Source organism: Podarcis pityusensis (genome assembly GCF_964106645.2).
Source record: "Podarcis pityusensis genome assembly, chromosome: 3".
Taxonomy (NCBI): Eukaryota; Metazoa; Chordata; class Lepidosauria; order Squamata; family Lacertidae; genus Podarcis; species Podarcis pityusensis.
In genome coordinates, this window is record NC_138026.1 from 89,079,472 (window position 1) to 89,095,165 (window position 15,694).

A 15,694-nucleotide genomic window follows, 5' to 3' on the forward strand; every position below is an offset into this window, starting at 1 on the left:
ATTCCCTGGACTGTCTGCGGGCCGGATTTAGAAGGCGATTGGGCTGGATCCAGCCCCCCGGGACTTAATTTGCCTACCCATGTTGTAGCCTGTTAAAGGTGATGGGAATCACAGTTCTGTGCGGGGCGGGGGTGTTGTAAACAAAAATTGCCCTATTCCCTTATGGGGTATCCAAGAGCCCATAGAGTCCTTACGTTAGGTTCCCTACTGGTAGGAGAAAATAACAGAGGCCAACCAGAGAATATTGAGAAGCAAAGAAGCTAGTAAGCTTGATCTTTATTGATCTGTTGCAACAGGGTGCTCCCCTCACCTGCAGAAAAGGAGGAGGAACCCAGAACAATGGCACGCAAGACCTTATAAAGACTTTTGAAATTGCCACCTGTGTAGATCAAGACCACCCCAGAAACATCATACCTACATCACAGAAAAGGCGGTCTAAAACAGAAATTTGAATGTTGTTTTTCCTGTTTGCCAGGTTATCTGATTGCCTTTCCTGATAGTCTGTCACCCATTAAAATGTTGATTACTCAATTCCTGAGACAATGGGAAGGCTCCCTGACCCCCCTCCTTCCTTGCAGGGAAAACATTTGGTCAGTTTGGGAATCAAAATGGTTTCAGGTCGGTCTTCCTGTGCTAATCTATCTACGTGCTTGGTTGGTACACTTATGAACATTACCATATATCCAAGACCTCAAAATTCCTATCACGGGGGGACTACAGTTCCCAGGATTCTTTTCGGGGAAGCCGTGTTCTTTAAATGCGTGGTGTAGCCATTGCTTATTGTTCTGTGAATTTGGGAGGGTTTTCACTCCTCCCCCTTTAGGGAGTAACAAGGCTGCCTTTCCGCACGAACTAAAACAGTAGATGAGAAAAGAGCAGAAATGAGTCTGGCCCTGTGGGGGCTTCTCTTTCCTATTATACGCGGCGCTCGAGGAAAGCTGCACGGTGTTCTGCGCGCAGCAGGCGTAGAGGCTCCACTTTGCATTTAAGCACTAGGCCCCAGCCCGGTTACCAGGAGACACAAGCGGGATGGAAAAGGGAGGGGGGAGGGAGAGAGAGAGAGAGAGCGAAGAGAAAGAAAGGCAGGCAAGCCGGGTGAAGCGCGTGCGCGCCCACGTGAGCGCCCGGGCGTACGAGCGAGAGGCTTCGCGAGCCCGTCGCGCCTGCGCGCTTGTTGCCTCGGCCGGCGCCGCTCCGCAGCCCTCTCTCAGAGCCGAACCCGATACTCCCGCGCAGTTGTTGTTGGAGTATAAGCAACAGCGGCAAGAGGCGCGGGAGGAAGGATCGTGGAAAGGGACTCGCGACGCATGCGCGGCAGGGCCTAAGGCAGGCAGGAGGGTGGGGAGGAGGAGGATTGGCGGACTCGGTTTCGTGCCTCTTTCTCTCCCTCCCTCTTCAGCGGAGCCGGAAAGCGAGTGAGCGTTGAGGGAAGACCCCCCTCCCTCCCCGCAACGCTCGCTGGGCCGGGCGCTTTGAGGTCCCGCGCTCGGGCGAGTTGCCGCCGGCGGCGGGAGGAGGGTCCTTGACGAGACGCTGTTGCTTTCGTTGCCGCCACCGCCTCCTCGCCGAAGCGCCGTCTCTCTCCGTCCCCGCCCGGGACTGAGTCCATTAGCTACAAAATGGCGGACGGGGAGCTGAATGTGGATAGTCTTATCACCAGGCTGCTGGAAGGTGAGCGCGCAACCCTCCTCCTCCTCCTTGGAGGCAGCGGGGAGCGGAGGCCCGAGCGGGGAGGCCGGGGACAGGGGCATTTCTGAACCTGGGCGAGCGAAGTTTTTCCTCCTAAACGGGAGTCTTGCGGGCTTGGTTTGGCGGACTCCGCGGGCGCCTGAGAAAAGGCTGTATTGGGGCTCTCCTTTAGTCGTGTGAATCCCGTGTCGTGAGAACAGCCGCCTCCCTCCCTCTAATGCCTCTCCCCCCCCCTTCGCCGCCGCCGACTAATAACCTCATTTAATAAGCTCATTTAGGCGTTTGTTATCCTTGCCGTAATTGGGGGTGTGGAAGGAAGCGGTGGTAATCTCAGGGTACTTTAATTAAAGTTGGGTACCTTTATCTTTTTCCTCCATATCCCACCCCCCACCCGTCTCCGGAGGAATAAACGCTCTCGCCGCCAGTACCTCTCTCTCCCATAACTTACTACGGCGGGAGAGGTAGAAAAGCGTAGGTAGAAGTACGAGGTTTCCCTTTGCAGTCTCATCCTTCCCACCCCCATCGCTTCAGTCGCTGTCAGTCTCTTAGCACTCCTCTGCCCTTATGGATATATATGTACTATAACTTCAGATTTATAAACTACAGGTTAACCCAGAACCCGGGATTCTTATTCTAAGGCTGCTTTTTGTTTAAAAATTCCGCCTGACTTTACTGCTTGATGGACAAAGATAATCCAGTGTCCTACGACTGCTTTCTGTCATAGTGTTAGTATGGGTTTGTTTGTTTTTTTGTGCTTTGTCAGTGCTTTGTGATATTAAATGAGGGCTTGAATCTGAACTTTTTTCTTTCTCCTGCAGCTGTTGAGGTATATTTATAAATCAAATCCATGTGCCTTTCCTACTCCCTCCTCACAAAACACTCAAGCATTATCTAGTTCTGTCCCCCCCCCCTAAAATCTTGCTTATTGTTTCTGTGGTTATAAAGATGTCCATGTAACTTGGTGGTTTTCACAGTGTGTGAAAGCACAAGCTTGGTTTCTGTAGATGAGAAGGAATTGTGTGCAGGACAGTGAGCAGGCTAGTCGGGGAGGGACTCTGTCCCTCCTAGGTGCCTTGCATAGAAATTCATTAGACTGCTGCAGGGAAGAAGGAATTATCTGTCCTCCTTGTGCCAGGCCTCACCAGTGTAGTAACTTTTGTGGGTATGTTTTCAAGACTGTAACATTATTTAAAATAGTTTTTTAAACATATAGTGAAGAAACCTGCAGACATCCAATTCATTTTGTATTTTTATGTTGTGAACCTCCCTGTGATCTTTGGATGAAAGGCAATATACAAATTTCATACATAATAATAATAATCTAATAATAATCTGAATCCTGTTTGAAGTATCTATGAAGTCAATTGTACAGTAAGTCAGTATTGTAGTTTAGTTTTAGTACAGATAAGCTGACACTATGTTGTGCTAATGTTACTGATACAGCAAAACTGAGAACTGTTGAAAATATAGTGTAACTATAGGATTGTGAAATGTAATGTCACTTTCCTACAGCCAGCTTTGTCTCACATCCACTGATGGTTATCTCCATGTGAAAAGAGTTTTTCACACATGTATCTACTCTAATGGTAGAGTGCCTGCTGCACAGGAGCAAAATCTTTGAAATCTGCAATGAGTCTGTTTAGCAGTGGGCAGCATCACTGTATTGGCACCACCCATATTTTTTTATTATTACAAGGGGCTCCGCTAAGAAGCCCGTCACAACTGTTTGGTGTGCAAGCAGGGGCAAGACATGCAGGGGTAAGGCTCGCTGAGGTGAGACATTTTAATAATAATTAACTATAATAGGAAAGGGGAGTAGACAGAGGATGCCAGAACCGGGACTAACTCAAGACATATAGTCTTGACAACTCTTGCCTCAGAACTTAGTGGGGTTGCAAGGGGTTTCTGCTCTTCAGCTCTGTGACTATACTACCAGACAGGCAGTGTTCTGAACACTTGCAAGTTTCTGGATTGATGCCAGTATACTTATGATTTCGTTGCCAGTTGTATGTATCAGATAAACTGGAGGGTGACTATACTGACATTTCAGGTTTTGGATTTACTTGTGAGCTATAACTGCAAACTGTAGACAGTGCAGCCTTGCTTCAACATAGATACTGCTGTTTCAAAGCTTGGTTTTGATGGAACCATTTCTGAGTTTTCAAAATACTGGATGGGCTTCCTTTGTCTAAATTTTGTTTACTTTTCACATTTAACTTCATGTCTCGCTGATACACTATACTGTGAGGAGCAGCCTGGATAAAGAGGATTTTTAGTTTTAAGGATTTGCTTTATGTAATTCAGACTGGTTGATGGCATTTTAATTCATGTTATTTGACAATGCTGTTATGGTGAGTTGAGCTTCAAAGTAAGACGACTATGTTGATTATTAGCTGGAAAATGCATTTTCAGTATTTCTGAGGCATGGTTTGTGGCAACCAGAACTGTAAACTACCATATCTTAGAAAAGCTATTGTAGAGCAGGAAAAAGTGCAAGAAAAGGCCAGCCAAAACCTATAGAGAGGTTGGTTGGAGCATCATCTGTGAGGAAAAACTGAAGTGGGGCTTCTTAGTTTAGGAAAACAACTGAGCAGGATATGACTTGATTCTTGAGCAGCATCCAGACCTGAAACTGAATATTTCATTATATTGGAGGGGGGGTGTGCATGTGAGAGAGAATTTGTTATTGATTCAGTTCTAGAGAGTTGGAATAGGAAAATGGTTTATTCCTGGGGGGAGGGGGGAAGCCGCATAACACAGGAAGAAGAGTTCTTAACCTCATGGCAAACATTCTTCCTCCCTTCCCCCACCCAGTGATTCCCTACTATAAAAGTAAGGGGAGGGGCTTTTCTTTTACATATTATTTTGAGTTTTTAAAATGACAGTTTTAAAAAAATTGTTATACAGTCATACCTTGGGATAAATGTGCTTCAAGTTAAAGTATTTTCGGGTTTCTCCGCGAGCGCATGCACAGACGGTAAAAATGACGTCACGCGGAAGCAGCGAAACGTGTGGAGGCGGGTTGCGTTCGCTTCAGGATGCGAACGGGGCTCCGGAACGGATCCTGTTCGCATCCCGAGGTACCACTGTATAGCCTTGTGTTTAAACAGTAGCCTGGTAGCCATACTGCTACTGCTATAGTAGCAGCGGAATTATTCATTCTCTGCCTTCGCCCCTAAAAGTTTGTGTAGCCTAGTAACTGTTGTAGGTTTATATACCTACAATTTATATACATAATTTATAGGTATATACCAAAATTCATAGGATTTTAATATTTCTGTACAAGCTTTCTTGTCGTTTCTATAAAGAAACTGCTGTAGCATTTCATCTCAAAATGAGGAGCAGAATATAAATTATTTTAATGATAATAATTAATAAAGAAGCATCAATAAAGCTGTTTCCCAATGTGGTATTGTAATTGTTACTATTAATACATTTTGTATACTGCCCTTCATCCAACGATGATAGATCAGTTTACAATATAAAAACACAGAAATACATACCATAGCCAAAAACAAAAAGAATACACCCCTTTACTGTTTAAAGGGGCATCAATTGGCTAATTAAAGAAAGGCCTGGGAGAGGAGGACTGGCATCTCAAGATATGTAAACAAAGGCACCAGGTGAGCCTCCTTGGGGGAGAGCATTCCACAAGTGGGGAGGCACTGCTGAAAAGGCCCACTCTCGTGTTGTTGCTCTACAGACCTCTTGCAGAGCAAGCACAGGACACAGAGTATTGCATTCTGATAAAACTCTCACTTTATGCCAGGCACATGGAACCGTTCTTCAGCCTGAGGGCTGCATTCCCATCTGGGCAACCTTCTGGGCATCACATGCCAGTAGGCATTGGTTTCAATGTAAATTTTACTAGTTTCTACACACACTTGCCAGCATTTGAAACTCCCATTGTTCAAGGCACGTTTTGCGACGGAATTTCATAAACGTGGGCAGCTTCTGAGCTCTGGGAGCAGTACTGCGCCTAAGATTTCAGATTAAAATTCTCAGTGTTACTTGGAAGTAAATTCCAACCAAGTTCAATGGGACTTCTCAGGTAAAACGTGCATGAATTGGGTACCTGAAAACTTCTTTTCCTTTTAAACCCAACATGTTATGCTTAGGTTTTAGTTGCCTTGTTTAATGTACTTTTAATGTATGATGTGCTTTTCATTCAAAAAATACTAGCCAGTTAGTTATGATGACTTTTTAAGTAGTGCATGTTAAAGTGTTATCTACCTCAGACTCACAGTGATGCTTAAAATCAAAACAAATTTTGAAGTGGGATCATTGAAGGAGACTTAAATCTTAGGTTTGCAAACTGGACACTCAAGCTGGGTATCTTTGCCATCAGTTGTGTAGGCATTTAATATGTGTTAATTGTGGTGCCAACAAGATACATTTATATGAAGGAAAGGGGGTGTAGGGAAAATCCAGGGCCTGTTCAGAGTGGAAGGAAAGGGGGATCTTTTTCTGCCTCCACTTCTAACCACTCTCTGAAGACTGCAGAAGGGACCCTCTTAAGAATATGAGTGGGGGAGGCATGGCTGTTTTTTGAAGTCTTCAGACTATACCACATGAAAAATGAACATAAGATTTTTAGCTGCAGTTCATTCATTTTCATCTTTGTATTCTTGTTATGAAAAGTGCGCCTAGACATTCCAATGTTGTGCACATAGCCTAGGTTTAATATGCTGTTTAGCTCCTAGCTTTCATATCTCAGTTTCTAACAATGACACTCACACACCAATCTCTATCCTCCATCCAGAAAAGCCAGAGTTCATAACAGAAATACTCAATGAGGGTGCAAAGCAGGACCAGTGAGGGGTGTGGGCTGGAGAGAATAGTGGGGTGGTAGTGAGGCCTGGAGGGCTATGTTCTGCCCATGGGCTTGAGGTTCCCTATCCCTGATGCATACAAATGTGTCAAATCTATGCTGGGAATGTGGAAATATTAGAACAGCCTTCCCTAACCTGGTGTTTTCCAGAACAGTGTTGTACTGCAATTCCTGTCAGCCTCAGTCGGCATGGGCAGCCACGAGGAATGCTGAGAGATGTAGTCCAAAATATCCAGAGTACACCTAGTTGGGAAAGGCTGCATTAGAAGAACCATGGCTTACATAGGAATGTAGGTATCTTAAAAATGAATGGAAAATATTATTTAAAAATATTATTGTTGGCTTTAAGCTTTAATTGGATCATTTAATTGTACTGGAGATTTGAAGGGAAAGCAAGGGAATATGACCCATTAGTAGTGATCCATATGTTAAGAGCTCAAATGTTGTTGGCAGAAACCTGGAGATTGGTTCAGTTTCTATCCGGTAATGAATAAACATTTATTATTAAAAAAATGAGTCAGAAAAGTGAGGCAATAGACTTTTAGGAGAAAATGAACTAGGAATAGGAGACCTAGATAGTTTGTAGTACATGATGTTTTGAATGTGGTTTGAATGTGGCACCTGTTTCAGCTTCAGGTGCCTAATTAACTGTCTCCCTTCCTACCCCCAACACCCAGTTTCCCTTTTTCCCTGAATTAAGTACCTTGATATTCTCTGTTTTAGTGTGTTTAACACACATGGTTGTGTTAATCTAATTTCTGCTTAGAGTAAACCAAAGTTTGACATAAACATTAACTTCAGGTGGTCTACTCTGAGCATGGCTAACACTGGATACCACTTTTTCTTTTAATTTACCAATTTATGTGCATCTGCATCCCTAGAAAGCCCCCATTGATGTAGAAGCTACTACCTTATTTCTTGTGGCTCCAAAATACTTTACAGCCTGATTTTTGTTACTAGAGGGAATGATCTTAAAGTTTTCACAAGTTAAATATCCAGAACATTTTTTTAGTTTGAAATCACAGGTGTTTCCTTTACCATAGTGATAATTTCTCTCCCTCCCTCTCTGTGAGCTGAGCTAAAACTCATTTTCAGTTTTCAAGTTGTGTAATTTTTACCCTCTTACAAGTATCTATTTTACTCTCTTACAAGTATCTGTATGATGCAGCAAGAAGCCACTTGGCTGTACAATACTGAATATACATTGGATTTCCACATTCTGAGATGCAGTAACATGGTTTAATAATCATACTGGATTCTTAAAACTGTAACTAACAGAGTGAATCACTTCTAGGACGTGCTTATAACTTAACTACTATCTTTTAGTAATGTCTTCCTGTTAAAACATCATCTGAAGTCATTGAAAACAGACATTGATGACCAACTTACACCATGCATACACACACTCATTGGGACTTTCTCCTATGGGTTAGGATTGTGCTTTTAATCTCTTGAGTTCTGTTTCCAAGCAACTTTTCCTAGCTGTCCTTCCTGCTGCTATGTCAGACTTGTTATCCTTAAGAAGTTGTAAAGCTGCCCTTACCAGTATTCACTCCATAAATTGTATCCTCTGCAACAGAACTGTGATAATCTCTGTGGTAAATAAATGAACAGGGGGCATAACTCTTGAAGTTCAAGGTTCTAACCTTTGAATGCTTTTCTTTAAGAGTTTAGAACATGGGTAGGCAAACTAAGGCCCGGGGGCCAGATCCGGCCCAATCGCCTTCTAAATCCGGCCCATGGACAGTCCTGGAATCAGTGTGTTTTTACATGAGTAGAATGTGCCCTTTTATTTAAAATGCATCTCTTGGTTATTTGTGGGGCCTGCCTGGTGTTTTTACATGAGTAGAATGTGGCCTTCTATTTAAAATGCATCTCTGGGTTATTTGTGGGGCATAGGAATTCATTCATATTTTCCCCCCAAAATATAGTCCGGCCCCCCACAAGGTCTGAGGGACAGTGGACTGGCCCCCTGCTGTGAAAAAGTTTGCTGACCCCTGGTTTAGAAGTTCTGTCACTTCTGAGTATCCTTTCCTAGAGAACTTACCGGTAACTGTACAAAATAATAAGTTTCTTTCCTCAACCCAAGTTGGAAGCTAGCAGGGTGCCCAAGAGCTAGTATAGACTAGCAGCCGCTGGATGCAAGAGCTGTGAACCAGGAAGTCACCTGTTCACACGTTGCCTCTCCAATAACTCTTGGCAAGCCACGCCTTTACCAGTTCATGACCACTTGTTTATTTTGAATTATCTATACCCTAGCAGTTTGAAAGTACGCCAAAGTGCAAGTAGATAAATAGGTACCGCTCCGGCGGGAAGGTAAATGGCGTTTCCGTGTGCTGCTCTGGTTCGCCAGAAGTGGCTTAGTCATGCTGGCCACATCACCCGGAAGCTGTACGCCAGCTCCCTCAGCCAGTAAAGCAAGATGAGCTCCGCAACCCCAGAGTCGTCCGCGACTGGACCTAACGGTCAGGGGTCCCTTTACCTTTAGACCCTGTCTACTAATTGAAGTATTCGCAGTATACCCGTATATATTTTATTTGTATATGTTTGTGCTCTATATTCAGTGTACTCTCTCTGTAAATAAGACAGTGATGCAAAAGCTAGTGGAATGAGACAAAGATGTGTATAATTTTCCAACAAGTGCCATTTTGCCGTTGAATCTTCTGGCCTGAAACTGACTGTTGAAACAGCCAGATGTTAGTCGCTTGCATGCCAGGCCTTCTCAGTGGATTGCTGCTGCTGTCTCTCACAAGCTGGAGGAGTAAAATGTTAGAAGCCAGTACACTGGTACCTCCGGTTGCAGACAGGATCCGTTCCAGAGGTCCGGCCGGATCCTGAGGTTTTCGCAACCGGAGGACCGTTTTTGCGTGTGTGTGCGCGTGGCAAAACCTGGTAAAATACTTCCAGGTTTTCCGCTTTCACATCCCGAAGTTTACGTAACCAGAGGTACTACTGTAATTAGATTTCCCAACTGCCCTACTCATATCAAGTTCAGTCACCCCTTGGCATTGGGTAGGATTGAGGCTTAATTACATCCTTGAATATTGTTCCTCTTAAAATCTGCTTCAGTACCTGCCATGAGTCAGCAGCCGTTTTGGATCCATGGCCATATTGTGAATTTTGAGTAAGTGCTATCACAAATGGCTGTCATGAGGGGCATGACATTCACAAAATGACAGCCATAATGGTTCTGACCAGTCACAAAAACACAAATTTCCTTTTAGAAGGAATCATTCTCTCCTAGGACACAGAAAACAAAACAAAAACAGAGACCCAGAGGAGGAAGAGAGGGAAATGCACAGCATAGACATAGCCAGGATTTATTGGGGTGGGGTGGGGGGACGATGGAACCAAGCTATCTGCGACTTGATTGGTCAGTTAGTTAAACATTTTTATTTATTTCCTTGATTTAGGGGGCAGCTGTCCCCCTCCTCCCTCCTGGCTATGCCCATGATGCACAGTCAGAGAAATAAACATGCTCCTTCTTTCTCCCCCTCCCCACGTCGCTTCATTCTACCTCCGTTTGGTCTCACTGCTCTTCTGTCTTTTACAAGATATACTCTATCTCAGTCTTTCTTTACTTTCTGCTTGGGTACTAAAGTCAGCCTAGAAAGGTTCATGGAGTTAAAAGAGGAAGTGAGCACTTCACCTCTATGCACACTTCCAGGCAGTGATTGCGAGCTCTAGGGAGTCATCTTGGGTGCAGTTGCACCTACAAACACCACATTGTGAGTACCAAGTATGTAGCAATATAAAGAAAGGAAGTAGTTGTGGAGTGGGAGGGAATTCTTTGCACATGTGAAAGTATTCTATACTTGGGTCAGTTATTGACCTTCTGTGGTTAGGAAAGACATGGCTCTCTTGAGCATTTGAGGGAGGTCTTGTTTGATGGTTCCATAATATGATTAATATGCTATTTTTCTGCTGAGCAGTATTCTGTTTGCTTGTGTGTGGTTTTTTTTTAAGTGGATTGTTTGCTGTATTGGGGTTTTCTTACAGACTAAATTATGAGGTACAGCTATTTTATTAAATACGTAAAGTACTGCTGCTTTAGTTCCATCTGGCATAAATTATCTGTCTCATAATAAATTATCGAACATCTAGCTTGTGAATCAGCAGCCATACTTGAGATGGTTCATTGAAGATGTCTGGTCACTTTTGTAAAGCTCGTTATTTGAGATTGGGATCTACACAGTTTTATCTGACTTGGCTCTGACAAAATCTTCAATTTTGAGGAAATATTTTAGAACTGCTACAAGTGAGCAATTGTTGGTTTTCATGAAGGATTCATTTTGTTTTTCAAAGAGAAACTCCATTGTGAAACTGCTGAATCACAACATATCAAAAAGTTACATTATGTTCATTTGGGGGTTCTGAATAGAGTGGTGGTTCACTGAGACCAGCGGTCATCAACATGCTGCCATTGGGTACTGTGGTGCTCTTGGGGTCATCACCTGGTGCCCACAAATCCTTGAGCCCCGCCCCCTCTGCCCTTTCGGTCATGAGAAGATAAGGGTACAGTGGTACCTCGGGTTAAGAACTTAATTCGTTCTGGAGGTCTGTTTTTAACCTGAAACTGTTCTTAACCTGAAGCAACACTTTAGCTAATAGGGCCTGCCACGCCGCTGCTGCGCGATTTCTGTTCTCATCCTGAAGCAAAGTTCTTAACCTGAGGTACTATTTCTGGGTTAGCGGAGTCTGTAACCTGAAGCATCTGTAACCCGAGGTACCCCGGTAGTTACCTTTTTGTTCCTTGAAAATACCAGTACATAGAGCTGAAGGATGGAGTTGGAAGAAGCTTTCCCACTTCTTCTTTCAGCTCTATGAGCTTTTCAAAGCCAGATTACTTTCTCTGGATTTGACTTTTACCCAGATTGTGTGTGCATGAATCTCTTTGTGTCTGGAAGAAAGAAGGGAGTGGCACCCATGACACTTGCTGGAGAATCCAAATGTGCCCACAGGCTTAAAATGTTGGTAACCTCTCCCAAGACAATTACTGGTGTTTTGAAGTATCATTTTGCATATTTTAAGTTGTCATTGTATTGTCAGTGTACTGTTGTATACAATTGCCATTTAATTTCAACCTTTACCTCATAACTGAGAATCCCACTCCTTGTATCTGATGGAAATTTCAATTCTATAAAAGACATATAAAGCTTATGCCATAATAAATTTTGTTACATTTGAAGATGTTACAAGATACTTTGTGTTATTTACTGCAGGAAAAAAACAACCAGATACTCATTTTGAAGTTGGTTTTTGTGCTTGTAGTTCAGAATCTGACCTTTTCCTTTGCGGTTTCATTTGTCCCACTGCAACTATTTTTGCATCTAGGGGTATGAAAATCTTAGGCCAATGTGCAAGATAAAGGAATCTATGTTTAGGTTATGTATAATTTTTACTAAAAGTTTTTACGATTTATTTTTTTTGCTAACATTTACATGAGCATGGATCTCAGAGGTGAATGGATGAGCTCCTGTTAGAGAGGACAGAGAAGCTCTTCAGCTTCCTCTGTTTTTGCTTCATCAGAGCCTGTCTATAGAGGGACAAAAGCAACACTGAGACTATCTTGTCTATACTTTGGGAAGTTGGCAAAGATAGCAAAAACTCAAGCCGAGTTTCCTTCTGACCTGAGGCAGTAGAAATTAAATCCATTAATGCATGTAGAATGCATACAGCCAGAATGCATGTAGAACTGTGTGTTTAGTCTTTAGTAGAAGAAGAAAGGCATCATTTTTGAGCTGCTTGAGATACAGGTTGAGGACCTAAAATAGTGTTCCTCAATTTGATGTTTTAGTCCATAACCAGTGATGTGGGCTGGATTTTTTTCTGTACAATATATTCAATTTCTTAAGTTAATTCGTAGCAATGACAGTCAATAATGGCAGCTCCAAAGTTTTTTGATTTGTTTACTAAATACAAGTAAAATGCTAAATTAGAGCATCAAAAAACTTTCTTGTGCAAACTGAACATTTTCTGATGTGAATTAACTCCTATGCAAATTACCGTGATTTGCATAGGAACATTTTCCAATTCTGAATGTTCTGGAAAACCCACATTACTAGCTACAACTCTGTCAGCTTTGGCTAGCATGGCCATCTTAGTAAAAAGGTAACTGGAAGGCACCACGTTGGGAAAGCCTAGTCTTTCAGATTAAATTGGGCTTCCCCATTTACAGTGGTACCTCGCAAGACGAATAACGCGCAAGACGAAAGAGTTTTTCGTTTTTTGAGTCGTTCCGCAAGACGAATTTCCCTATGGGCTTGCTTCGCAAGACGAAACGTCTTGCGAGTTTGTTTCCTTTTTCTTAAAGCCGCTAAGCCGCTAATAGCCGTGCTTCGCAAGACGAAAAAACCGCAAGACGAAGAGACTCGCGGAACGGATTAATTTCGTCTTGTGAGGCACCACTGTACTTGAGCTGCCTGAGAGGGCTGAAAGCCGATAAGTGCCTTCCTGGATGAGCTCCTCTGTGAGAGTCTAGATTTACCCGGGAACAGGCTAGGCATCTTGGGCTTTAAAAGCAAGTAGTTCAGAAAATGCCCTCCAAGGGCCATAATCTAGCTTCTCTCATTTGCTTATAAAAGAGAATTTGCTAGGGCATTTGTTTGCTAAGGGCACCTTGAAAAGCGATCATGACAAGTGCTGTTTCTGTTTCCTGATTTCCCTAAGGATGTTGTAGATTAGTGTTGTGGAATTAAGAGAGCAAAAGGCCTTGGCCAAAGAGAAACTTGAGAATATTATTACAAGTGCCCCATGGTGTTACACATTGAAGATGGAGTTGCCAGTCTGGTACTTTCTTTTAACATTTCTGGGCAGGGGCCCCAGACTCTTTGGTATCATCATCCATCCTAGGAATTTGTGAAGCAAAATGTACCTGTAGCTTTCTAAGCTATTTCCGTGAAATAAGCTAGCCTACCTGCTCCCTGTCAGTGTGAAGTAAAGTGAGTAAAGTCAGAGCTGTGATTGATAAGTGAGATGTTTGGACACAAAGCAATGAGAATCCCTGAGGATCCGAAAGAGCTTCTTTTTTCCTTTTTTGCTTTAGTGTACTTTCCCAGCTTCTGGCTTATTTTCCAGTCCTTGGAATCTTTGTTATTTGCCCTTCTCTCCCCCCCCCCCCCCCCGGGTTCAGGATGCATCCTCTCTGTGGTGGGGTCCTCTGAGAACAAGTAGTCAGTAGAGGGTTTTTGTTTTTTCCCCAAATGCTGCTACATGATGTGTAGGTGGATGTAAACTAATCCCCCTGCTACCACAAAAGGCAAATGTGAAAACTTGGCAAAGAGTCTTAGGCATGTTTCCTGCTGTGCCAGAGCTAAAAACCAGAGACTTATTTAAGAATTCACGGTATAGTTAACTTATACAATGTTACACATGTCTACTCAGAAGTAAGTCTTTGTGTTTAATGGACTTTGGTTTACAGTTTGTCTTGGGGGAAAATAGATTTCTTGCACCTCTAGTGATCATCTGTCAGGCAGAAATTCAGCAGACTATGCTTTTTCTTGCATTGCTGCTGTGCTGGACGTTAAAAAGACTGGAGGGTGTGTGTTTTGACAATAAATTTTAGACTTTTCAGTTCTATTCCCCTGTGTTGTTAAATGTTTTCCCGTGCTCTTTCTCCTTGTACCTGTGCTCCCTTCTAAACTTACTAGTCTGCTGCTATTTCATATCCTTGTCCTGGGCTAGTAGAGGAGACAGAGAATTTTGCACTCCCTTTAGGCCACTGCATAGCTTTGCTATGGAAGCTGGGGCTCAAATGAGTATGAGAGCCTTTATGCTGTATTAAAACGGGGCAGTATTAGAGCAATCTGTGTAACTGCTGTTATGTCAGTGGCAATAGAGATGAGCCGCATCATCACAAGTAGTCAGGTGAGAGATGTTTTTACAAATTTAGAATATAGTTTAGCAATGAGATGCTGATTCATTTGTGAGATTCCTATGATGGTTCATAATAAAGTTAACAAACTGGCAAGTTTTGCCAAGACAGCAGTTTTCAATAAGTACAGGGGGAGGTTCATACAGAATCTGGAGCAAATTATGGTAATTCACAGAAACAAAAATGTACTATGTGGAGAAGTTGGTATTAGTTTCTTTTGATCAACATATAGACTAAACAGTATTGTTTTCTACGGGTTATTTTTATGAGACCTTTTAAATGGGATCATTTCATTAAGGAAACAGAATATAATTAAATACAATGCTTAAAGTTGTATTTCTGTACCCACTTTCTTCCGGGTAAGTCTCACTGAATTCACTGGAGTTTACTGTTCAGAAGGATTTCACTGTAGATACTAGATTCATAGAACTGTAGAGTTGGAAAGACCACCAAGGGTCATCTAGTCCACCTCTTCAATGCAGGAATCTCAACTAAAGCATCCATGACAGATGGCAATCCAACCTATGCTTCAAAATCTCCAAGGAAGGAGAGTCCACCACCTCATTGGAATCTGTTCCAATTTCAAGCAGATCATTTATTGGGAATTAAATAGTGGCCCTGAATTGCATATATTTTGTAGTTGGTTAGTATTCCCCCCCCCCCCCCCAATTCAGATTTTAAACTTTTGAACAAATGACATGCCCTCCAACTTTCGCTGTGACTTTGTACTCGGTGTGAAATGTTTTGGTTCAGTTTATGGGGCTCTTGATAGATCTTAGAAAATTGTGATAGATCACATATGGATCTACAATGTGCTTACCAGGTTGCCATTGGCTAGTGATGGGGGATAGAAAATTTTCTGTTGGTACATTTTTCCATGGAAAACTGAAGACTTTCTAAAAATGCATATAATAAATTACTGTAGTGCTAGTCAAAATGGATAGTTACATGGTTGTAATCAAGTTTTGGAGAGTGTGCATCCATATACGTGTAATGAGTGTGCTCAAAATGTCATACTTGCATTTTCAGTGTCTTTATTCTTCCCCAAAATAAAAACAGTGTAAGGAAACGTAAGCTATTGATTTGACAAATCTTAAAATATTTGCATTAAAACAACGGTTTTCCAGTTGAGTCTTTGATTTTGAAGATAACATTTAAACCAGATTCCAATGTTATTCCCCCTGCCGTGAAATATTTCAGTTTAAATACCTCAGGGTATTGGAAACTTCTTGAGTTATTGAGGAATTCAAATTAACATGGAATACTTCTTAAAATTTTGTTTACAAAATAAAATGTAACCA

General features: G+C 42.5%; 1 protein-coding gene across 1 annotated transcript in view; it reads left to right on the forward strand.

Annotated features, from left to right (window-relative positions):
• Positions 1-1,197: 1,197 nt before the first annotated feature.
• The window catches only part of PPP1CB (protein phosphatase 1 catalytic subunit beta), a 34,989-nt gene continuing 20,492 nt past the window's right edge, over positions 1,198-15,694 (forward strand). The window contains exon 1 of the mRNA XM_081000290.1: positions 1,198-1,671. Within this exon, the coding sequence (XP_080856416.1) occupies positions 1,620-1,671 (52 nt within the window). The 5' untranslated portion in view covers positions 1,198-1,619. The remainder of the gene's footprint in view (positions 1,672-15,694) is intronic.